Source organism: Mustela nivalis (assembly GCF_964662115.1).
Source record: "Mustela nivalis genome assembly, chromosome: 9".
NCBI lineage: Eukaryota > Metazoa > Chordata > Mammalia > Carnivora > Mustelidae > Mustela > Mustela nivalis.
Window position 1 is genome coordinate 12,697,565 of NC_139028.1, and position 22,583 is coordinate 12,720,147.

General features: G+C 42.5%; 1 protein-coding gene and 1 pseudogene across 4 annotated transcripts; both read right to left on the bottom strand.

Annotated features, from left to right (window-relative positions):
• Positions 1–2,315: 2,315 nt before the first annotated feature.
• LOC309841225 (phosphatidylinositol 3,4,5-trisphosphate 3-phosphatase and dual-specificity protein phosphatase PTEN pseudogene) lies at positions 2,316–7,708 on the bottom strand (annotated as a pseudogene). The gene is made up of 2 exons: positions 7,703–7,708; positions 2,316–3,315 (listed from the first exon to the last, which is right to left on the bottom strand). The product of its transcript is annotated as a phosphatidylinositol 3,4,5-trisphosphate 3-phosphatase and dual-specificity protein phosphatase PTEN pseudogene (transcript).
• Positions 7,709–8,528: 820 nt separating this feature from the next.
• Positions 8,529–22,287, bottom strand: SLN (sarcolipin). 3 transcript variants are annotated; one of them, XR_014298668.1, is made up of 2 exons: positions 22,202–22,259; positions 8,529–8,660 (listed from the first exon to the last, which is right to left on the bottom strand). XR_014298668.1 is itself a non-coding variant. In XM_082682785.1 (2 exons), the coding sequence occupies exon 2, from the start codon at positions 18,516–18,518 to the stop codon at positions 18,423–18,425; it is 96 nt and encodes a 31-aa protein (XP_082538911.1). In that variant the 5' UTR covers positions 18,519–18,591; positions 22,202–22,287; the 3' UTR covers positions 17,988–18,422. The 3 variants fall into 3 exon arrangements, 2 of the variants coding, with proteins under 2 accessions (XP_082538911.1, XP_082538912.1); XM_082682785.1 differs by lacking the exon at positions 8,529–8,660 and adding an exon at positions 17,988–18,591 and having other exon boundaries at positions 22,202–22,287; XM_082682786.1 differs by lacking the exon at positions 8,529–8,660 and adding an exon at positions 17,988–18,591 and having other exon boundaries at positions 22,180–22,261.
• Between the last annotated feature and the right edge of the window lie 296 nt (positions 22,288–22,583).

Sequence of the window (22,583 nt, forward strand, 5' to 3'; positions counted from 1 at the left end):
GATCACAAATTAGCCCTTCATAAGTAATAATGGAATAATAAAAGAAAGAGGGGTGGTGGGATAGATGGAAGGACAGCTCACAGTACTCCACACCTTACCATGTTTGAAAATCCTCTAAAAAGAAAGCGAGAAAGCAACCATGTAGATGGGACGTGTCCATCTCTTGGGATTTTAACTAAAGACACTTGGATGTAGAAGTACGTCAACCGAGAGAACAGACAAATTCTGAGCAATGCCCATGCAAAGCACATAAATCATATCATGTGCCATGATTAACCATGTAACTGTAAAGAAAATGTTCAAACAGAAGGAATAAAAAAAATTAAAATTAATCACGCAGCAAATTACTTAAAATACTGCATTTGTCTGAAAAGAGTATATAATTTATAGATCAGCAGATACTGTTTGGCCACTGTGGTAAGAAAGGCAATGGGCGTGGGGAGATGCATTTCCAGTTATGTACCTGTTTTTACTTAAGAGAAACCATATTCAAAGAAAGTTGCTCTGAAATTACTCCATGTGCAGTGCTCCACAGACACTGGCCTCTTCTCATTCGCCTCCATTACGAACAAAGCCCCATGACGCGGCAGTGCTATGCTCTTACAGCCACGCTTCATGCCCTGGAGACCCAAAGCCAGAACAAGATGAGCCAAGCATAGTACCGTGCCTTTTACAAATACAAAACTCCTTTATTCCTGAATTCTGCTACTGCTGGAGTATCAGTTCCTTTGAACTAATTTTGACTAAAATTGACAATTGACACCGGGATATATGATGGTTCTGTAACTGCAGCAACAAATTTGAGTAAATTTTGAAACCTTTTCCCTTTTCAGTGTTACCTGAGGCAAGTAAGAGGGCCACCTCTAGGGGAATCCTAAGCCTTTCCAAGGGATAGGAGAAGAAAATTCACAAAATTAAGATGAGGCAGGACAGAAGGGAAGATTAAGACAAAACAAATCACCAAAGGTAACATTCTCTGAAGAAAATGTTACCTCTCAAAAAAAGAGGGCACTCAAATAACCTGGGGACTATAGTCCAAATGGGTAAGATGAATTTTTTTTTAAGATTTTATTTATTTATTTGACATAGAGAGGTCACAAGTAGACAGAGAGGCAGACAGAGAGAGAGGGGGAAGCAGGCTCCCTGCTGAGCAGAGAGCCCCATGCGGGACTCGATCTCAGGACCCTGAGATCATGACCTGAACCGAAGGCAGCGGCTTAACCCACTGAGCCACCCAGGCGCCCCGAATTTTTTTTTTTTTTTTTTTTTTTATAAAGTCTGGATTTAGCTCCAGGGGCGCCTGACTGGCTCATCCTGTAGAGCACGCTACTGTAGTAGATCCGCGGGTTTCGAGTCTGAGCCCCTCCTCGGGTGTAGAGATTATTTAAAAATAAAATCTCAAAATATAGAAGTAAATAAAATTTTAGAAATAAAAATATGGGCCAAGTACCAGTGACTCTAACTAGTCTACTAGTTAGATTGACTCTAATTCGTCTACTCTACTCCAGACAGGCCGTAGTACTGTTTATTCTGGAAAGGTCGCTGACTTTGTAACACTTTTTCTTCCTTTTTTTTTTTTTTTTTTTTTCCTTACAGATGTTGTCAGAGAAGGAATAAACACACGCAGGGAGAGCGGTGCGCAGAGGGAGGAGCAGGCTCCCCGCTGAGCAAGGAGCGAGTTGTGGGGCTGGATCCCAGGACCCGAGCCCAAAGCAGACGCTTCACTGACTGAGCCTCCCACGCATCCCACATTCTTTCCTTCTAAAGGGATTCCCCCGCACTCCTATACAGCGAACTCAACCCATTTAGTAGAAGGGCGGGCGGTGCGCCCGAAAGGGAGGCCCGGCTGCCCCCCGCTTTCTCAGGGTGTGGACGGCACAGACCCCCAGACGCCCCTTGGTCTGGCCTCTGACCACCCTCCACCCTCCTTCCCAGTCGCGACCTCGAGAAGCCGGTCCGCAGCACCGGCCCACACGCTCGCTCGTGCCCCCCACGTTCGCACACCCGGATACCTCAGGACTAGTCTGGCCAGGCGGAGCCCGAGTGCACCCCACTGGCGACGCTCGCCGGCCGGGTGCCAGCCCACCTGTCTCGGGGCTCCGGTGTCTGCCGCCTCCACGTGGCTCTGCACCACGCGGCCACTTCAGTCAGAATCGCCTGAGGAGAAGCGCCAGGACGCCGGCGTCTCTGGAAGGTTCCAATGCAGCACGGGGCTGCGCCCTCTTCCAGGACCTGCACAAGGCCTCCACCGTCGAGTGGGGTGGCCCCCAGGCCGCCCTGGAAGCCACCAGGGTGGCTTTTTTTTTTTTTTTTTTATAAAACTGGAATAAAATGGGAAAGTGCCATCTTTATTTATCCTAATTGAATTTTAAATGTCCTTTTGACACAAAAAGGTATATACAGGACACAGCTACACAACCTTTTTTCAACTGGACAAGTGTCAAAACCCTGTGGATGTATAGGGTAAAACAAGATTGGTCAGGAAAAGAGAATTGTTCCTATCACTGGTAATCTGACACAATGTCCTATTGCCATTAAAAAAAAAAAAAAAGGTCCAATTTCAGTTTATTCAAGTTTGTTTTCATGGTGTTTTATCCCTCTTGATTAAAAAAAAAAAATTCAGACTTTTGTAATTTGTGTATGCTGATCTTCATCAAAAGGTTCATTCTCTGGATCAGAGTCAGTGGTGTCAGAATATCTATAATGATCAGGTTCATTGTCACTAACATCTGGTGTTAAAGAAGTTGAACTGCTAGCCTCGGGATTTGACGGCTCCTCTACTGTTTTCGTGAAGTACAGCTTCACCTTAAAATTTGGAGAAAAGTATTGGTTGGCCTTGTCTTTGTTTGCTTTGTCGAGATCATTTTTTGTTAGAGTGAGTACTAGACATTCCTTGTCATTATCTGCACGTTCTATACTGCAAATACTATCAATTTCTTGATCACAGAGACTTCCATTTTCTACTTCTTCTGAGGTTTCCTCTGGTCCTGGTATGAAGAATGTGTTTACCCAAAAGTGAAACATTTTGTCCTTTTTTAGCATCTTGTTCTGCTTGTGGAAGAACTCTACTTTGATCTCACCACACACAGGCAAAGGCTGAGGGAACTCAAAGTACATGAACTTGTCTTCCCGTCGTGTGGGTCCTGAATTGGAGGAGAAGAACGTGAGGGGAGAAGAACGTGAGGGGCGCCCGCCCAGAGCCAGGGCCCTCGGGCGTGCCCTGCCGGCACAGGCCCCCGTGTCTGTGAGCTCCCGGAGAACCACTTCCGGGGTGGGAGGTGACCCCGTCAGGAAGATGGCGGCCCCCTGACTCAGCTCTCAAGCACAACCAGAGCCTCTGGAGCCCAGCAGGCTTTGAGGGGCCCCTGTAGTGTCCTCTTCATGTCCCCCTGGTGTCGGAGCTTCTGCCTGAGCCTCCCAGTGCAGCCACTAGACAGCTTTCCGGCCCTGCACAAGACCTTTCCCACACCTAGACCAAATGGAAAAATAAATGTTTTCGCAGGGAAAAACAAAGCAAAAAGGCAGCCGCAGCTTGCCAGTCTTCTAAAGGACGACCAAGTTGTAGATACAGAGAATATTAAAAGCTATTAGAAAATATAAGGGACAACTTTATAACTATATTTTTTTTCCTTGACCATGTTAGTAGTTATTTCAAAGTCCGTGTCTGTTCTCTGTGGGTCTTCTTTATTGTCTGTTGTTTCTCATTTTTTATTATCTTCCTGTGTATCTTCATGGGCCTTTTTTAATTGAGTGTAGATATTCCATATCAGAAATTATAAAAATAAATGGAGCTCTAGGATTATGAGAAAGTCTCTCCCAAGAGGATTTTCATTTGCTGCACCAGACCACTGCCCCACTTAAGAATCTGTATCATCTTAATCTGGTCAGGGGGTTAGATGGTTCAAATCTAGACTTCAGGCACTTCTACTTTTGCCTAAAATGAATAAACCTCACTCTATATCTTTCTCTAAAATCATCTAACAACTATTAAAATAGTGAGTTTTCTGGTTATTTTTCTGCTCCAGTCTTAATTCAGTTTCTAGGACAAGCCCAAATCCTGGAACTATACAGCATGTGTCAACAGACTAGCTCCCAGAGAAACCTCTCTTTTCTAGTCAGAGGACCAGGTAGGGGATTGTGAATTTGAAGAAAATCTCCCACTTTTTTCTTTTATTAATCTCCTGACCCTGCCCTGTGTAGTCATAAAGCCACAATTCTTGCAACAAAGCAGCTGTGATGAGTTGCAGGCACCTAAAATCTGGAGAAAATCCTTCCTTATTACATGAGAACTGAGAAAAGGAGTCCCTGAGATCAGAAGAGTGTTGAAGGAAACTCTATTGTTTTCTCCCTCTTGTTTCTACTCTTTGTAGAGGCAGACCCAGCTATGGAAAGTATGCAACTGCATGGAAAAACAACAACAACAACAAAACCAGTACTCCTGCTTTCTAACTCCAGCTTTCTAAGGACCATGAAAAGGTGCTCTTGAGAGCTAGGGAATATTGGAAAAATCACAGAAGAGTGAGAACCAAAGAAATGAAGGCCCTAATTCTGTGTATGAAGCCACTTCTTGAGCTCTTCATGAACTGCTCTGACTCTGACTCTGGTAGCGAAAGGGTTCTATTCAAAGACCCCTCCCCAGCGAAGCTTACTGACAAAACTCGAGGGTGTCTGTACTTGGCCCTGACTCTTTGTTTTTCCAGGTCATGGAGCCCCTCATCCTCAGAAAACAGACAACTACAAAACATATTCCTCTCCAACCAAACCACAACACACATTCCGGAAGGGCCCTGGGCAGAGGCTTCCCCACCCCCACCCCACCCCCACCCTGGCCCCTGACTCTGAAACTTGTTACTCCTGCTCTACCTGGCCAAGAGTTGACCTTTCTTACAAACCCTCCCCTGTGGGCGCAACCGCAACCCACACTGTAAAATCCCTTAAAAGGCCCAGCCTAACAAACATAGGTCCAATATCTCCCTCCATGCCTGGCCTCTCTCCACCCTTGGAGAGTAAATAAACTCTGCCTTGCTTATTGCTCTACTTTTTTGTGCAAATCTTTGCCGCCAGCATTACTGGCCACCCTAACTGGTAGTACGGTGAAAGAGTGATACATTCTGATCAGGTAGGATATATCCCAGGAATGTAAGTAGATTAATTAATTACCAGATCAAATGAGAAAAAAAAGGAATAACATTTGGTAAAGCTAAACCCATACCCTGGTTCTTTTAATTAGCTAATTCAAAATAGAAAAGAAATTTTAAAAAGAAAAGAAATTATCCTTATGAGGTAAAAGTTATCTACCAGAAATTTACATCAAATATCATATCTAATGGGGAAACTACAGAGGTATTCTCAGTAAAGTAAGTAACAAGAAAGGTAAGGAGAAAAGAGAATACTAACACCTTAGTTTAAAAAAAAAAAGGTGAAAATTAGATCTTTCTTGTTTTTTTAAAAAAGGTTTATTTATTTGGGGTGCTTGGGTGGCTCAGTGGGTTAAAGCCTCTGCCTTCGGCTCAGGTCATGATCCCAGGGTCCTGGGATCGAGCCCCGCATCGGGCTCTCTGCTCAGCAGGGAGCTGCTTCCTCCTCTCTCTCTGCCTGCCTCTCTGCCTACTTGTGATCTCTGTCTGTCAAATAAATAAATAAGATTTTTTTTTAAGATTTATTTATTTATTTGGGGGGGTTGGCTGAGAGAGAGGGAGTAAAGCAGACCCTCCCCTCCCACTCAGCACAGAGCCCATGTGCTCAGTCACACCACCCTGAGATCATAACTTGCACCAAATCAAGAGATGGACCCTTAACTGAATGAGCCACCCAGGCACCGCAGATCTTATTTCTTATTCTTGCCTTCTCTCATATAAACTCCCACCCCCAACACACACATGCTCTGATTCATGTGTAGGATTTGGTGGGGTAGTAAATCTCACAAGCTTACCTTATAGAGAGATGGTGCTCCGTTCTAGTAATCACACTCAACCTATGTGTCATAGTTATAAGTTATAATATCTAGAATCTACTGTATTAGAGTATTTTATATGTACTATTTCTACTTTTTCACTACCTTTGGAGGTACATAACATTATCTCCATTTTTAGATTGGACATTGCAGCTCTGGGAAATTATTTTGCTTATCATAGGTCACACAGCCCGTAAATGGCTGAGTCAGGATGAATACTCCAGCAGTAGCCAAAGCCAGAGCTTCTTCCACTACGCCCTATTGCCTCTCTTCTGAGGAAGAAGCTGTGGAAAGAATTCCTCTGGCATCACTCAGGGAATAGGATACTATGTCACTAGGAAGATTTTCTAGCCAAGGTCTTGGTGCCTGTGATGATTCATATTTAGATCATGTTCCTTGAGAGTAGCAAATATATCTGAAAGCAGCTGGTTTCAGCATCTGAGTTGTAAGAAAGTTCTCAGGGAAAGCATCCAGTGATATTGTAGGAAATCTCAGAGGTCACAGGAGCTGTTTGTTCCTCCCTGTGGCTAAAATTTTCCTCCTTCCAGCCATAATAATAACGGCTAAATACTCTAAAGAAAAATTCCAGGAGAGTCTGCAGTTTTCTGATCCAAACCCCTGAGCCCACACTTTTTGGGTAACTGCACTATTAGCTGAATTCTGCGCAGAGGGGCCCGGACATCTAGCCAAGATGAAGTCCCAATGTATTTTCTGGCCTATGGCAAGGCAAACTTGGCCTTGGGGAGCCACATAATCACATATTTCCAGTTGTATACAAACAGACTGAGACCTACTCATTGGGCCACAGCCTAAAAGAACTGGATTTTGCCCTTTTCCCTCCTATCTGAGAGCTATGAAGAGAGATTCCATCACAGAAATCCAATTATTTGGTGGTGTCAGTTGGAAAATGGTGGCCTAATCATCAGGATATGTGGCTTCTTGCCACCAAATTGCAACTAACAGATCAAGAGTAGTTGCTTAACTTTTTTAAGCTTAGCTGCCCACCCTAAAATTTCACTGTTGAAACAAGTATCTTTGAAATTCTCTCTAGCTGAAACATTCCAGAAATTTTATCAGTCTGGTAATGAAGAGAAAGTGACTCCCTATGTTTGAGATTAGCCCCAAATTATTGTGGGGGAACTTCTCCTGCCTCTCCATTGAAGTCGTGCCTACATCACTTGGTCTGGTTTAAGTATCATCATTGGATGCTGCCCAACGTGAAGACTTCATTTGAAAGGTTTCTGGTTTTTTCTTTCTTCCTTCCTTTTAAAGAAACTTTGTATTTTTTGTCAACACTATTTCCATGTTGTTTGCCATAGTGCAAGAGTAGCTTAAGAACACTCACTTTACCAACGAGTTCCAAAAGCCTCAGGGAAACTCCAGCTAAACAAAATTTGAGTAAGTTTCTCTTTCCAGAAAATATAAGACATTATAATGAAGCGTTATAACCGGTTTTAATTAAATAGTATACTAAGATATATAACTCATATTTCAGGTCTGAATTCTTCACTTGTTATAATGAGCATTGGGTGTTGTATATAAGTGACAAATCACTGAATTGTACTCCTGAAGCCAATATTGCACTGACTGTTAACTAACTATAATTTAAATTTAAAAATTATTTTTGAAAAGGACTGAGTTCCTTCCCCTCTCTTTCTCGGCACTGCCTGCGGAGTTGACAGCCATCTCTTACTGGTTTTCTGGCCTTGGGGTTGCTGCTGCAGCCCGACCACCTAACAACAGACTGACCACCATGAGCTTCGAGTCAATGGCATCATGGCTGCCCTCAGACTTCTAGTGAAGTACAAAATCGTTAAAAAGAGAAGGTTTGGGAGAAGGGGGTGGGATTATGGACATTGGGGAGGGTATGTGCTTTGGTGAGTGCTGTGAAGTGTGTAAACCTGGTGATTCACAGACCTGTACCCCTGGGGATAAAAATATATGTTTATAAAAAATAAAAAATTATATAAAAAAAAAAAAAAGAGAGAGAACCAAGAGGTTCATCCGGAACCCGTCAGACCAATATGTCCAAATTAAGCACAACTGGTGGAAACCCAGAAGCATTGACAATAGGGTGTACAGAAGATTCAGGAGCCAGATCTTGATGCCCAACATTGGTTACAGAAGCAACAAGACAACAAAGCGCATGTTGCCCAGTGGCTTCCGGAAGTTCCTACTCCACAATGTCAAGGAGCTTGAAGTGCTGTTGATGTACAATAAAGCTGACTGTGCAGAGACTGCTCACAATATCTCCTCCAAGAACCACAAAGATGTGGACAAAATAGCCCAGCTGGCAACCAGAGTCACCAGTCCCCAAGCCGGGCTATGCAGTGAAGAAAATGAATAGACAGTTTGTGTGCATATCACATTTGTGTTAATAAAACCATAAAACTACCACCCAGCATTTATTTCACTCCTGAAAAAAAAAAAAAAAAAAAAAAAGGCTGAGTTCTTTTTTTGATTGGCACCCAGGTAGAAAAAGACTTCTGTTACCTTTTTTTTTTTTAAGTCATCATATCTAATATTCAGAAGCACATCTTTGAATTGCAAATAAAGAATAGTACTTACCAAAATACATGCCTTATTATTGGGTACTACTGCATCCTTTTCTCCCATAGGAGATATTCCTTCATTCTCATCTCCATAGAAGAGGGGTCATGTGGTTTATGTAGCTAGGACTAAAGATGAGGCTTGCTTTGACTTTTCGCTGTAAATAGAAAAAAATGTGCTTTTATTTGGGGGATTGATTTACAGATTAAGTATAGCCTCAGTCAATAGTCACATTAATCATTATGGTATAAATATAAGCTTCTGAAAATATCAGGAGAAGATAGAAAAGATGGGAACAAGTACAGACATTTTCAAGGAAAATATATTTCATGATACCTATCATGAAATATGCATTCTCAGGAAGAGAACACATTATGGCTTAGAGGCTAATCATCAAGAATAATCAATGTCAATGATATGATCTTTCATAAGTGGTATTCAAAATGAACTGGTCCAGAACCATTGTTAAAGTTAGTGGATTTAAGACAGGTTGCATTGTGAAGACAAATCATCTTAGGACTTGGCAGGACTTGGGAGGGAGGGCTGGGTATCACTTTACATGTCACTATAGCATGTGTTGAAAATAGACTTTTTTTTTTCCTCCGTGGCCTTTTTGAGGCTGTGTCAGAGGACTCTAAAGTGACTAAGTGGTTGGAAGAGAAGCAATTCGCAGGTGGATCTAGGTCAGACAGTATTGTCTGGAGCCTGTGAACATTGCTACCAGACCAGTATCACATCAGGCAGACCCTGGATGAAACAGCTGCTGCTGAGAAAAGTCATTTTCACTTTACCCACACAGGGAGAACATAACAAAGTTCTGCATTTTTTAAATCTGAGGTCTAATGAGAAGACTGCTTTCTGCTGATGTTCTAGCCTTGGGTGCAGTCTCATTGCCAGGAAGAAGGTGAGGTCAAATGGGAACATAATTTGGAAGATCTCTTGAAGTTTATGTTTCTAACGCTTCAAAATTTGAGTGACAGTTCCAATATTTTCTTTGAAAATGTATCCAAATAGAACTCTTGTATACAAGCTAATACATTACACAACCTCAGGTTTAGAAATAGAATTAGTATAGTATTAGTATTAGTATTAGTATTAGTATTAGTGGAGGTGTAGAGAGCATCTGAATCTGCAGGTACAAAGAAGCAAATGCTTTTGAGAGAGAATCTATAGATCCAGCGTGGGAACGACTAAGAATAGGGTATAGAGGGTGCAAGGAGAGCTTTCCCTGTAAAGACAGGGAGGAACAAGAACATAAATTAGCAGTTCAAGGGGATTGAGTGAGAATTCTGTGATCCCTCTGAGAAAGTGAAAGTGGGAGAATTTGTGAGTCCAGCCAGCACCCAAATCCTTAATAGTATTAGAGATGCAAATCTTGTGGGTTGGCATGTGTGGATGTTGCAGATACGTGGTTCTCAAGCTTTAGGGAAATAAGAATCATCTAGGCAGCAAGCTTAAAAGATAGCAAGCCAGACCCTACTCCTAGAGATTCCATCAGTAGATTTGGGGTTGGCACAGGAATCCAGGTATCATTCAAATGGTCCTCACATTTTGAGAAAATACTGTACTCTTTTGGAGTAAAGGAATCAGCAATTCTCCTATCCCTTTCCTCTGCTTTAAAAAAAAAAAAAAAAATCAAACTTTACAAAGTGTTTCATTTTCCCTCTTAAAAGAAATAGCATTGAAATCTTAGCGGAATCCCTTACCACCAAGGGTTACAATGTTCCAAACATTGTATATGCTTTATTTATGTTACAATACTAACTATTGTTTAATGAGTATTTGCTCATTTCCAGACACTCTACTTAAACGCAGGATATCTAAATAATGTCTAAACTTCCTACAAAGAAAATATTATTCTCTATTGTTCTGGCTAAGAAAACTGTGGCTCACAAAAGTTGGGTAATTTGTCTGGGGTCACAGGTTAATACACAAAATATAGTCTGTGAATCCAAAAACCGTACTTTTTCCAGTGCTTTATTTTAAAATGATCTAATGAATGGGAGATGAAAACATCTCCATGTGACAAACTCCTACAAGTGTGTATAAGAGGCTAGTGCTGTAGACAGAGCTGTCATTTCTACTTAATCCTAACACTGACTCATTGAAAACAGCTTAAATCACCCATCAGTATTCTTGTCCTTTCTTGTCTACTGCTCAGTTGACTAACAAAGAAAAGATGATTCCAGGACTTTGTATCAAACTCTTAGGAAATAGAGTTATGTATATTACACACCCTGTATGTTTGACCTATAGAGCAATTAAATTATTTGCCTGGAGACCTCTGATATATACTATCCTTTGGCACTTACAGCCCAGATTAAGGGATTGTGCCTTCTGATAATGCAAAGGGGAAGCCATGTGATTCAAAAGAGCTCTCTGTGGTCAGAGCTGGAAAGAACTGGATTTGCTTCTCAGCTCCACCTCTCCTTAGCTCTGTCTTAGGACTAATCAACTGTCCTTTCTGAGCCTTTCTGTCCAGGCTTCTCACTCTTAAGGTATGAATGAAAATGGATACTTAACAAGATAAAAGAAATAAGTTTCTCTTATTTACACACAGTAGGTAGACTGTAGGTTTTATTTAACTATGGTGTTTATAAATGAAGTTTAACCCTAACTTTATACAACTTAAAAAATGGAAATTTCTTCAGTATCACCCTGTTTGTGTAGATGAACTCAAATATGAGCTCAACACATTGGGCTTTGCTGAGTCATTCCTAAATACTGTCAAACTGTTTATGGTGGTGACAGAGATAGATCAAAAGAAGCAAGCCCCATGAATACTTCATAAAGATGCAAACTGCCTTTGGAAAAGCTGTTTCAACTGTCTAAAGTTTAAAGGAAGTTTGCTTTGTTCATTACTGTGAGAGAGTTTTCAGAGCACAGATTTCATGCTCCCTCTTCTTACACTGTGGTGAGCAGAGATCATGTATCTAATCAAAGAAATAGGTACATGTCTATTCCCAGGATTATTACATCCAGCCAAGCATTTCCTGATGGATTCAATGGATACTTACCTAGTGATGATGGTCCACCAGCTAGGAACTAAAATTTAGCTTTGAAATGAGACCCCCCACCCCCACTCACCCATGGGCTAAAAAGAAATGAGAGAGACAACAAACTATGCAATGGGATAAGGGCTAAGAACACGTGAGGCATGAAACTCATAAAGAGAATCATCTGGGGATAACCTCCAAGAAGTAATAACACTTAATGTCAATCTTAACAAATGCATTAGCCAGGAAAAGAAAGAGAAGAAAATTCAGGCAAAGGGAAGAGATGTACAAGGTCACACCACTGTAAGAGAGCGTGGCATACTTGAAAACTACAAATAGTAAGAGATAGTGGGAAATGAGGGATGGAGTGGGGCACGTGGGACAGGTAAACAGAAGAGAAGTTACAGGTAGACATAAGTCAGCTCAAAAAGGCCTTCCATGCCAAAAATTTTTAAAAGACATTCTAAAAGCAAGAAAATGATAAAACACATCTAGGAGAATGCTAGGTAATGTGTGTGGAGGAAAGAGGCACAGAACCAGTTTAGTTTATTTGATCCCTACCTAATGGGGGTACTCTAGGTATTCAGAACAGTATTCTGGGTAGTGAGGTCTCAAGGAGGTAACACACATACCTTCCTGCTAAGGAAGGCTCTGGGATCCCATACAGGAATGACAGATCTCACGCACCCAAATGGCTGGTGGGCATGTGGAATGGCACAAGAATTGTGTCCTAGGGACGCACACCTGGGGTGCTCAGTCAGTTCGGTGGCTGCCTTCAGCTCAGGTCATGATGGCAGCGTCCTGGGAGGGAGCCCTGCATCAGGATCCCTGTTCAGCAGGGAGTCTGCTTCTCCCTCCCTCTCCACCGCTTGTTCTCTCTTTTTCTTTCTCTCTCCATGGAACAAGAAACACCTTTTTTTCTGCGAATCTTGCTCTTTTGACTCTAAACAAATAAGAATAGGAAGAAGGTGGAAGAAAATAAAACTGCACATCCAACCTTTACCTTTTCATGTGAGACTGCCTTCTAAAGAAGGATTCTGCAGCAGTAAACCATTTACCATGCTAATGGACATCAAAAGAAAGCTAGGTTGGCAATACTTCTATCAGATAAATTAGATTTCAAACCAAAGACTATAATAAGAGATCAAGAAGGACATTATATCATACTTAAAGGGTCTCTACAACAAGAAAATCTAACATTTGTAAATATTTACGCCCCTAACATGGGAACAGCCAATTATATAAGCCAATGAATTACAAAATCAAAGAAACACATTGACAATAATACAGTAAAAGTAGGAGACTTTAATACCCCCTCACTGAAATGGACAGATCATCTAAGCAAAAGATCAACAAGGAAATAAAAGCTCTAAATGACACACTGGGCCAGACGAACATCACAGACATATTCAGAACATTCCATCCCAAAGCAACAGAATACACATTCTTCTTGAGAGCACATGGAACATTCTCCAAAACAGATCACATCCTGGATCACAAATCAGGTCTCAACCAGTACCAAAAGATTGGGATCATTCCTACACATTTTCAGACCACAGTGCTTTGAAACTCAAACTTAATCATAAGAGGAAAGTTGGAAAGAACTCAAATACATGGAAGCTAAAGAGCACCCTACTAAAGAAGGAATGGGTCAACCAGGAATAAAGAAGAATTTTTAAAAATTCATGGAAACAAATGAAAATGAAAATATAACTGTTTAGAATCTTTTGCATGCAGCAAAGGTGGTCCTGAGAGGAAAGCATATAGCGATACAAGCGTTTCTCAAGAAACAAGAAAGGTCTCAAGTACACAGCCTAACCCTACACCTAAAGGAGTTGGAGAAAGAATAGGAAAGAAAGCCTAAACCCAGCAGGAGAAAAGAAATAATAAAGACCAGAGCAGAAATCACTGAAACAGAAACCAAAAGAACAGTAGACGAGATCAATGAAACTGGGAGCTGGTTCTTTGAAAGAATTAATAAGATTGATAAACTCCTGGCCAGACTTATCAAAAAGAAAAAAGAAAGGACCTAAATAAATAAAATCATGAGCGAAAGAGGAGAGATCACAACCAACACCAAAGAAATACAAACAATAATAAGAATATATTAGGAGCATCTATACACCAGCAAATTTGACAATCTGGAAGAAATGGATGAATTCCTAGAATGTATAAACTACCAAACATGAACGAGGAAGAAATAGAAAACCTGAACAGACCAAAACCAGCAAGGAAATTGAAGTAGTAATCAAAAGTCTCCCAAAAAACAAGAGCCCAGGCCCATACGGCTTCCCAGGGGAATTCTACCAAACATTTAAAGAAGAACTAATACCTATTCTCCTGAAACTATTCCAAAAAATGGAAATGGGGGGCGCCTGGGTGGCTCAGTGGGTTAAGCCGCTGCCTTTGGCTCGGGTCATGATCTCAGGGTCCTGGGATCGAGCCCCGCATAGGGCTTTCTGCTCAGCAGGGAGTCTGCTTCCTCCTCTCTCTCTCTGCCTGTCTCTCTGCCTACTTGTGATCTCTTTCTGTCAAATATATAAATAAAATCTTTTTTAAAAAATGGAAATGGAAGGAAAACTTCCAAACTCATTTTAAAATTTATATGGTTGGTTGCCACTGTACTATGAGCAGCTCAGCTTTACAAGGTGCTTGAATGGGCAGTCTGGAGTTCGTGAGGAAAAGAGATCATTACCCAACAGAGAGCTATCCCAAGGGTGAGTTGGTAGTGGGGAGAACTCTCCTCACTGCTGGGGGTACATGTGGCCAGGTGTTCCCAGGCCCAGTGTCAGGTTCCTATGTAAGCCCAGGCATGATTCAGATGATTGCTGGGGGCCAGAGATCCCTTCCAGTGAGTGAGGAGGCATGACAGTGAGGAAAACCAGAGACCGTCCAACTTTGAATATCAGAGGCAGTCAGAACCTTGAGACCCGCCCTCATGGGGTATGACTTCTGTCTGGTTGGAGAGGTTCTTGTGCTTTAGCTGTGGTGATACTTTCAATTTCCTGGAATTGCCAAGCTGTCTGACCTTTGAAGTTCTATTCTTGCTGTTCCCTCTGCCTGGAAATTCTTCCAACAACACCCACCCTATCCTCCCATTGAAGAACTTACGCTATTATAACCACACAGTCATATATCTGTCTCCCTCAGTAAATGAAATGCTCCTTGAGCAGGGGGCTTGCCCGTCTTATTAGCTATTTTATCATCCCCAGTGGTGGTATAATGCCCAACACATTCTAGTTCCATATAGGTGCTTGTCAAATTGAACGAACTAAAGATCGAACTAAACTAAAGCTAGCGATCGTTCAAGCTCCTGAGCTGGAATAACAAGTAGGATCCAGCCTTCTGGTTGCCGAGAACTAGCATCTTGTTTCAGTGTGTGAGGCCAACACTGAGGGAACTGTGATCATTCAGGTACCTGAGGACTCAGGGAAGGTTGTACATAAAAGGAGACTTAGAGGACTCCTGGATGTCTCCATCAATGAAGTGTCTGCCTTCGGCTCAGGTCATGATCCTGGGGTTCTAGGATTGAACCCACATTGGGCTCCCTGCTCCATGGGGAGTCTCCTGCTCCCTCTCCCTTTGCCCCCCCCCCACTCATGTTCTCTTGCTCATTCTTCTCAAATAAATACAGTCTTAAAAAAGGTGGGGGGGACTTATAAGTCAAACAGGAATTTAGGAATAATGACTAGGACTCCTGAACCCGGAGGAAATCAGATACATTTGCTAATGGCTGTTCTATGCCCGCAGAGGCGATTCATATTGTGGTCTGCAAATGGGTCCCATCAGGAGATCCAATCACAGCAAGTGAGGAAGAGAAAGGCAAGAGAGCAGAGAAATTACATAGAGAATTACAGCTGTTACCTTTATCTCATTAGCGTGACGTTCTAGAATGCTAAAGAACGTGAAGGTGAAAACTTATAATCAGGGACGCCTGGGTGGCTCAGTGGGTTAAGCCTCTGCCTTCGGCTCAGGTCATGATCTCAGAGTTGATGGGATCGAGCCCCACAGTGGGCTCAGCAGGGAGCCTGCTTCCCCCTCTCTCTCTCTGCCTGCCTCTCTGCCTACTTGTGATCTCTGTCTGTCAAATAAATAAATAAAATCTTTAAAAAAAAAAAAACCTTATAATCAAATGGTTTGGAGATCTATAATAAAGCATGATTTGTTTGCAGTCCTGACAGAGACAAGCATGGTGCTTTTGTCACCCTGGCGAGTGAGGTCTGTGGTCCTCAGCTCCCACATCTACTAAATGGGGTAAGACGCGGAAAGTGCCCAGTACAGAACTTTGTATACAGCAGACTCGGTACTTGGCGGGTCTGGTAAGTGTCGGCACCAGCACTGACTGAGGTGATGAGACTTGTCACTCATTTTGTCCACTCCTTGCTCCACCTGCATACACACACCTTCTCAAACGCAGACACAAACAGCCGTAGATTGCCTGAGGTCTTCTTAGCGTGAGGGAGAGACTAATAACCCTCTGCCAAGGGCCCCTGATCCCCTTGTCTAGGAGGAGGCGCACTGCGCACTAAATTAACGACTGCACATCCCTGTGTGTAGTCTGACTCTAACATAGGAAGGGGAGGGCCACCTGGCTCAGGACCGACTCTTGATTTTGGCTCAGGTCACGATCTCAGGGTCCTGAGATGGAGCCCTGCATCGGTCTCACCAGACTCGGAGCTCAAGGCTGGGTGGGGCGAGGGAGGTGTCCACTGCTTTCCCTCCCCCTTTCCCTCTGCCCCTCCCCTCCAAAATAAATAAATCAATCTTGAAAGAAATGAAATAAAATGAGGAACAGGACATTGAGGACCATACACTGCTATTTCCTAACTTTTGCTGGGAACCCTTCAAAAAAACAATTTTTCCCTTAATTATATCCGGGTTCGTAATTGGTTGCACAGAAGAATCACCTGGAATCCTTCTGAAAAAGAATGATGTTTGGGTTCACCCCAGACCAATTAGATTGCAAACCCCTGGGAAGGGGGCTCAAGTTTGGATGGTTTTCTGAAGATCCCAGGTGATTCTAACGCGTTGATTCATGTGCAGACCCTGGACCACAGCACCAGCCTCACCAAGAAGATTGTTTAAAGTGGGATCTCCTTTTGGGGTGCCTGGGTGGTTCAGTCGGTGAGGCGTGTGCCTTTGGCTCAGGTCATGATCCAAGTTCTTGGATCAAGTCCTGCATTGGGCTCCTTGCTCAGAGGGGATCCTGCTTCTCCTTCTTCTGCTCCCTCTGCTTGTGCTCGCTCTGTCAAATAAATAAATAAAATAGTTTTAAAAATAATAATTAAAAAAATAAAATGTAGGGGGTGCCTGGGTGGCTCAGTGGGTTAAAGCCTCTGCCTTCGGCTCAGGTCATGATCCTACGGTCTTGGGATCAAGCCCCACATCAGGCTCTCTGCTCAGCGGTGAGCCTGCTTCCCCCTCTCTCTCTCTGCCTGCCTCTCTGCCTACTTGTGATCTCTCTCTGTCAAATAAATAAATAAAATATTTTTTTAAAAAATAAAAATAAAATGTAGGCTCTCAGGCCCCAGTCCAGACTGAATTAGAATTGAAACAAATCAGAATGCTCGCTTCCAATGATCCATAATCACATCAAGGTTTGAGAAGTGCTAGTGCGACTCTGGCTGCACAACAGAATCATCTAGAGGAATCTGGGAAAATGCAGATGCTTGGGCTCTACCCCCTAAGGCTTCTACCTAATTGGTCCAAAAAGGATCACGAATAAATACTTTAAAAAGTCACCCCTAAGCACATAAGCTGGGCGGCCAGGGCTGAGAACCATGATGTTAGGCAGGCACTGCCCCAGAGATGGACTGAATTCTCAGCTGGGAGCACCTTCCTGAGGGGGCTCGGAAAGAAGAGGTGAATCAACGTTTCTTTTCCCAGAAGTGGCAGAAAGAACAAGTATGGTCTCTTTGTATGGGGCCCCCTAGCAACATGTTTAAGAAATGTCTACTTCATACACACATATGTAAATGTGTATTTTCTGTTTTTCTCCTTGTTATAACTGTAGTTTATTAGTGACTAGTTCTAGTGCATAATCATGTGTAATAAGCTGAAATATTCGTGTCTTACTTTACTCTTTGGCAATGATTTTAAATATTTACATTAAAACAAACAAGCGGATGTTATAGGGTACAATATCCATTTCTTGTGAATTTTAAAGATAAAATGCAAGACTTCAAGGGAATTTTTTTTGCTTCAAGGGGACACTTCAGGCTATGCCCCAGACCTCCCACTGAAATTTCGTCTCCCTCCATCCTCAGGACTACTCCAGAGGGAAAGTCTGAGGAACCCTGAGTCAACAGAATTATTTGAAATGTGACAAATCTTAATTGATGTAGTTTCAAATCCCCAGCAGTTGAAGCATCTCAGCTTATCTCAAATGCCAGAAATACTGTAACATTTGTCACTTCAATCCCAGCCAAGGGTCAAATGCAGCACCACAAGTAGAAGCCGAAATAAATCCCAGAAGTCATTTTGCAGTTGACTTCACTTTATTCACATGATAGCTACAGGGGTTGACAATGACTTCCTCTAACATTTCTTTCTTCTGATGGGTTGATGGAGAGTTTGGCGGCAGACAGTGTGGGGAGAAGGGACATATGGGAAGACAGATCAGGGGTTTGTTACAATTCTACGTCATCACGAATCATTTAATTTTAACCTTGTGGTTTGTCTAACCCATTTGCAGGAAGAGTTGAGGAATAGATCTAATGCTCACTGCAGATACTTGACAGCTCTTGTGGGCGGCATCTTTAGAGGACACACAATCGATCCTAACAGGAGAGGACCTCAGACGGTGTGCTTGTGGGTCAGAGGTGAGTTGGGGTTCTGAGAAAGGCATCCCATGACAGCAGTGGGTGCTCAGGACGTCCAGCAGCTCGAGAGTTGCAGTCAATCCCAGGGCGTGACATGGCTTCTCAGTACTGATAGGACCTCACAAGGAGCCACATAAGAATTACGGTGATCAGGACAATAGTGAAGTTGAGAAACAGCTCTCGGGTGGATATCCCCATTCTCCAAGTTGGCTCGATGAGAACGGACGGTGGACTTTGGAGGGCACGCCAAAGACCTCCTGCTGGTCCTCACCTAGTGGGAAGTAATGAAGAAAAATGGGGAGACTTGTGAGGGTGCTGTCCTAGCTGTGGAAGAGCAGAGTGTAATGGGCTGAACGGTGGCCCCAACAAAATTTACATGTTGAAGCCCTAACACCCTGTATCTCAATATATGACTGTATTTGAAGAAAGGGTCTTTCAAGAGGTAATTAAGTTTGCCTGAGGCCATTAAGTTGTGCCCTGTTCCACAATAGCTGGTGTTCTTATAAGAAAAGTAGGCGAGGACACAGACATGTAAGAAGGAAGTCTGTGTGAAGGCAGGGAAGGCAGTCATCTACCAGACAAGGAGGGAAGCCACAGAAGGAATCAACCCTGCCAACATCTGTTTAAATGTCTAGCCTCCGAACTATCTTTGGACTAGGGCAGCAACTCTTCCTGGGTCTCCAGTCTGCTGACCTCCCCTCTAGATTCCGGACTTGTCAGCGTCCACAATCACCTAAGCCAATTTTATCTATATATCTGCCTACATCTGACTTGATATTCACATATACATGTGGCTCTCTCTCTCTCTCTCTTTCACACACACACACACACACACCCTACTAGCTCTGTTTGCCTGAAGAACCTAACTAATAAGAACCTGGGTTTTCTGCCCAATGTCACAAAGACCAACAAAGTCCTAATATTTTTCCTGGGATGAATATATAGATCCTCTGGATAAAACACAAAATATTGTATTTTCTCTCTCCCAGGATGTATGTGCTTGCCTTGCTAATGTCGGGTACCAGCAAGCAAAGTCGCAGCAACAAAATAAAGCCTAAAAGTGGTATGATTTAGTATTTGTTCTTGCTTGGATTTGCATGCAGGAGCAGGGCCCTGTCATCTCTTAAGGGCTGGGCTGCCACAGGTCTCCATCCAAGCCCGCGAGTGCATGAAGGTCTTGCAGCAGCTGCTTGGCCTCTTCTAAGCCCTGCGCCGGCCACGGGCCCACCAGGGTCAACTGAAAGTCCCTCGCGTAACAGGCACTCAGTCGACAGAGCAAGTGTTAACCTCATGGGTACTTCTATTTCAAAAAGGGTTTCTGCCAGCTATTTTTAGTCAAGTGCAGGATGTGCCTATATTGTAAACACTTCACAGAGCAGGGATGGTATCCTTAGAGTGCGTGCAGATCGTACATGCAGGAAATCGTACTTCGAGAACATATGCAATGCAATCCACGATATTGTTGCCTTCAGTGATGTGGCATAATGAGTAGTCTGTGTTTGCAAACCGAATGAAAGATTAAAGATAAAATTTTAGATTCTATGCAGTAAAAAAGTTTAGGGGGAAGGTGTGTTTTGTTTATCTGTTAAGGGTAGGAGTTCAGGGGGTAGGAAGTGTTGTTAGTGTGCTTTCGGCCTGAATGGCGTCTTTTAACCATCTAACGGAACTGAATGATTAATTGTAATTACCATGGTTATTATACTAGTAATGGGTGGAATTATTAGTTGTACACACCAACTAAATGATCGTTCTTCATATTATGGGATGGTTGGTGTAATTAACTCATAGGTTCTAAGGACATGGTGTCAACTAGGAGCTTGTCAGAATCTGGCTTTAAAAAATGGCCGATAATGATGATCTCTGTATCATTTTCCTTTGAATGGTTACCCATCCTTCGACCCTCCACATCCAGGATGCAGCAAATTCCAATGAAACTCTTCACAAAGGTTTGCTTGAAGGAGAAAGTAAACAGAAGAAAATAAATGGATAAAAGAAGTAGAGAGAATGTGTTAGAAGAGCGGAATAGGGAGAGAAGAGGGGAGGTGACGAATCCAGGCCAGGAGCCTGGACACAAAGGAATGGGAATCAGACTCTTCCCTCTTAATAAAATCTAGTGCTGGTCCAAACACTAATTTATTTGGGTGCATTTTGGAGAAATACAGAGATATGCAAAGAGAGAGAGGCTCTATTGATAATGATCAAAACAACCCAGTTCAGGGAGGGCAAAATCACTATTGCACCCAAACTGCTTTTTAGATTAATCTCTTAAATAAAGGGATCCGTGGGGAGGGACCCAACAGGAACATACTCAGAAAATGTTATTGAAAGCCGTCCACAGCTCTGTTTGTGTGACAGTCACAGCTCTGTGACTTTCACAACTCTGGCAAATATTACCACGATTATTCTCTCTTCCACGACTATAGCTAAGAAGCTGCGAGATGAGGTACCTTGTTTGCATGATGGCACGTAGCAATTTAGAGCAGAACCAGAACTGGCAGACTGGAACTAGGTGTTAGAATTGTGGTTATGATACTGGAGTGATTACAAGAATGAGTTATTACTTCAACTAACTGTCCTGACTACACAAAGCATGTGTAAAATTTCAACACTTTGGGAAAACAATTTCACATTTTTTATTAAGGTTGTTAATGCTAACTCTCTATTACCTAGCTATTTCACTTCTGCTCTTAGAAACTCAAGCGTGTGTGCACCAGGATCCATATATAAGAATGTTCACAGCCACATTTCATAATATCCACAAACTGGAAACCACTCAGGTCTTCATCAACATCCATGGGATGGATGATGAATTTTGGTACATTCATATACTTGAATGCTATAGAGCAAAGCAAATATATGAACTACAGCAACACACAACAAGATGGCTGTCACAGGTGCAACTGTCTGGCCAAAGAAGAATTTACAAAAGACAAACAGACTGTGATTCCATTTATACAAAACCCAGAATGGGGAACTTAATCATGTTGTTTAGGAATCTTGACCTCGGTGGTAAAATTATAAAGAAGAGAATAAACAAATTTATCTCAGCAATCAAGATGGTGGGGCAGAGGGGAGAGATCATCAAGAATGGACTTCTGGGGTGCCATCAACGATCTCTTTCTTGATGTGGGTGATGGTAGACAGGTGCTGCTTTATAATTATTGTCCAAAATATGTTTTATGATTCTTTGCATTTTTATCCAGTAGTCTCTGAATTGGCAGGCTACCTCATATACATCTTTTTTCCTACAGTTTACTTCTTACTATTACTCGCACTTTGATGGTGAACTTGAATATTTGCTGTGTAATGTATGATTTAAATAAATAGAACACAAATAGTGAAGGTGAGAATTTAAAATGAATGCAATTGAATCAACGCTCAGGTTAACAGTAGGAAATGGACTTCACTATCACATACATTTATACCAAGGTTAGGCAGATGTTCAGATCAGCAACCTTCCACTTGTCTGTTGTTACCCCACAAAGACGATTGTGGCCTCGTTGTAAATATTCCCCAGAGTCAAGGTCCCACCATGTGATCCAAAGTGACTGCCAGAGCCAGGAAAGCCCTGAATACATAGACATTGACCTTCTTTGAATGGAGGCTGTGAGAATTAGGAGGGTAGAAATGCATGCCACAAGATGGAAGGAAAAAAACAAATAAGAATAAATAATACTCTTTACATCGTAAAAAATACTGGACACAATAGGTATTGCCTATTTCATAAAGGAATGTAAATACACCTCGTGTTTCTCATTTATAACTTGTACACACACACACACACACACACACACACACATACACACACACTCCCTCTCTCTCTTTCTCTCTCTGCTAAGTGTAAAAATCCTGCTGTCACCTGAAGAGGATCAAGGACACACCTGGCTGCAGTAGGCTTCTTCTCTCTCTCTCCACCTCAGGCTCCCACTCCTGCTCGTCTCCCAGGCTCTCTGGGCTCCTGGACTCTGGGCAGGGCCTAAAGTAGTCTGAGGGCGGTGGCAGTCACTGTGATGTCACTGATGAAACATCTCAAAGGAACCACCTCCAACGGTTTGAGGCTATTTGTGTTTCGGGGGAATATAGACGTCTGTTGACTAAGACTCTAGTCCTTTGGCTGCTTATTTGTACTAACACCACACAGAACCTAACATTTTCCTTTCCCATGGACTGTAGGCATGATTAATGTGGATTTTACATTTATCTTACACATCTTCATGAATAGCTCTAACATGTGTTTCAAACAACACAAACCCAAAGCGATAG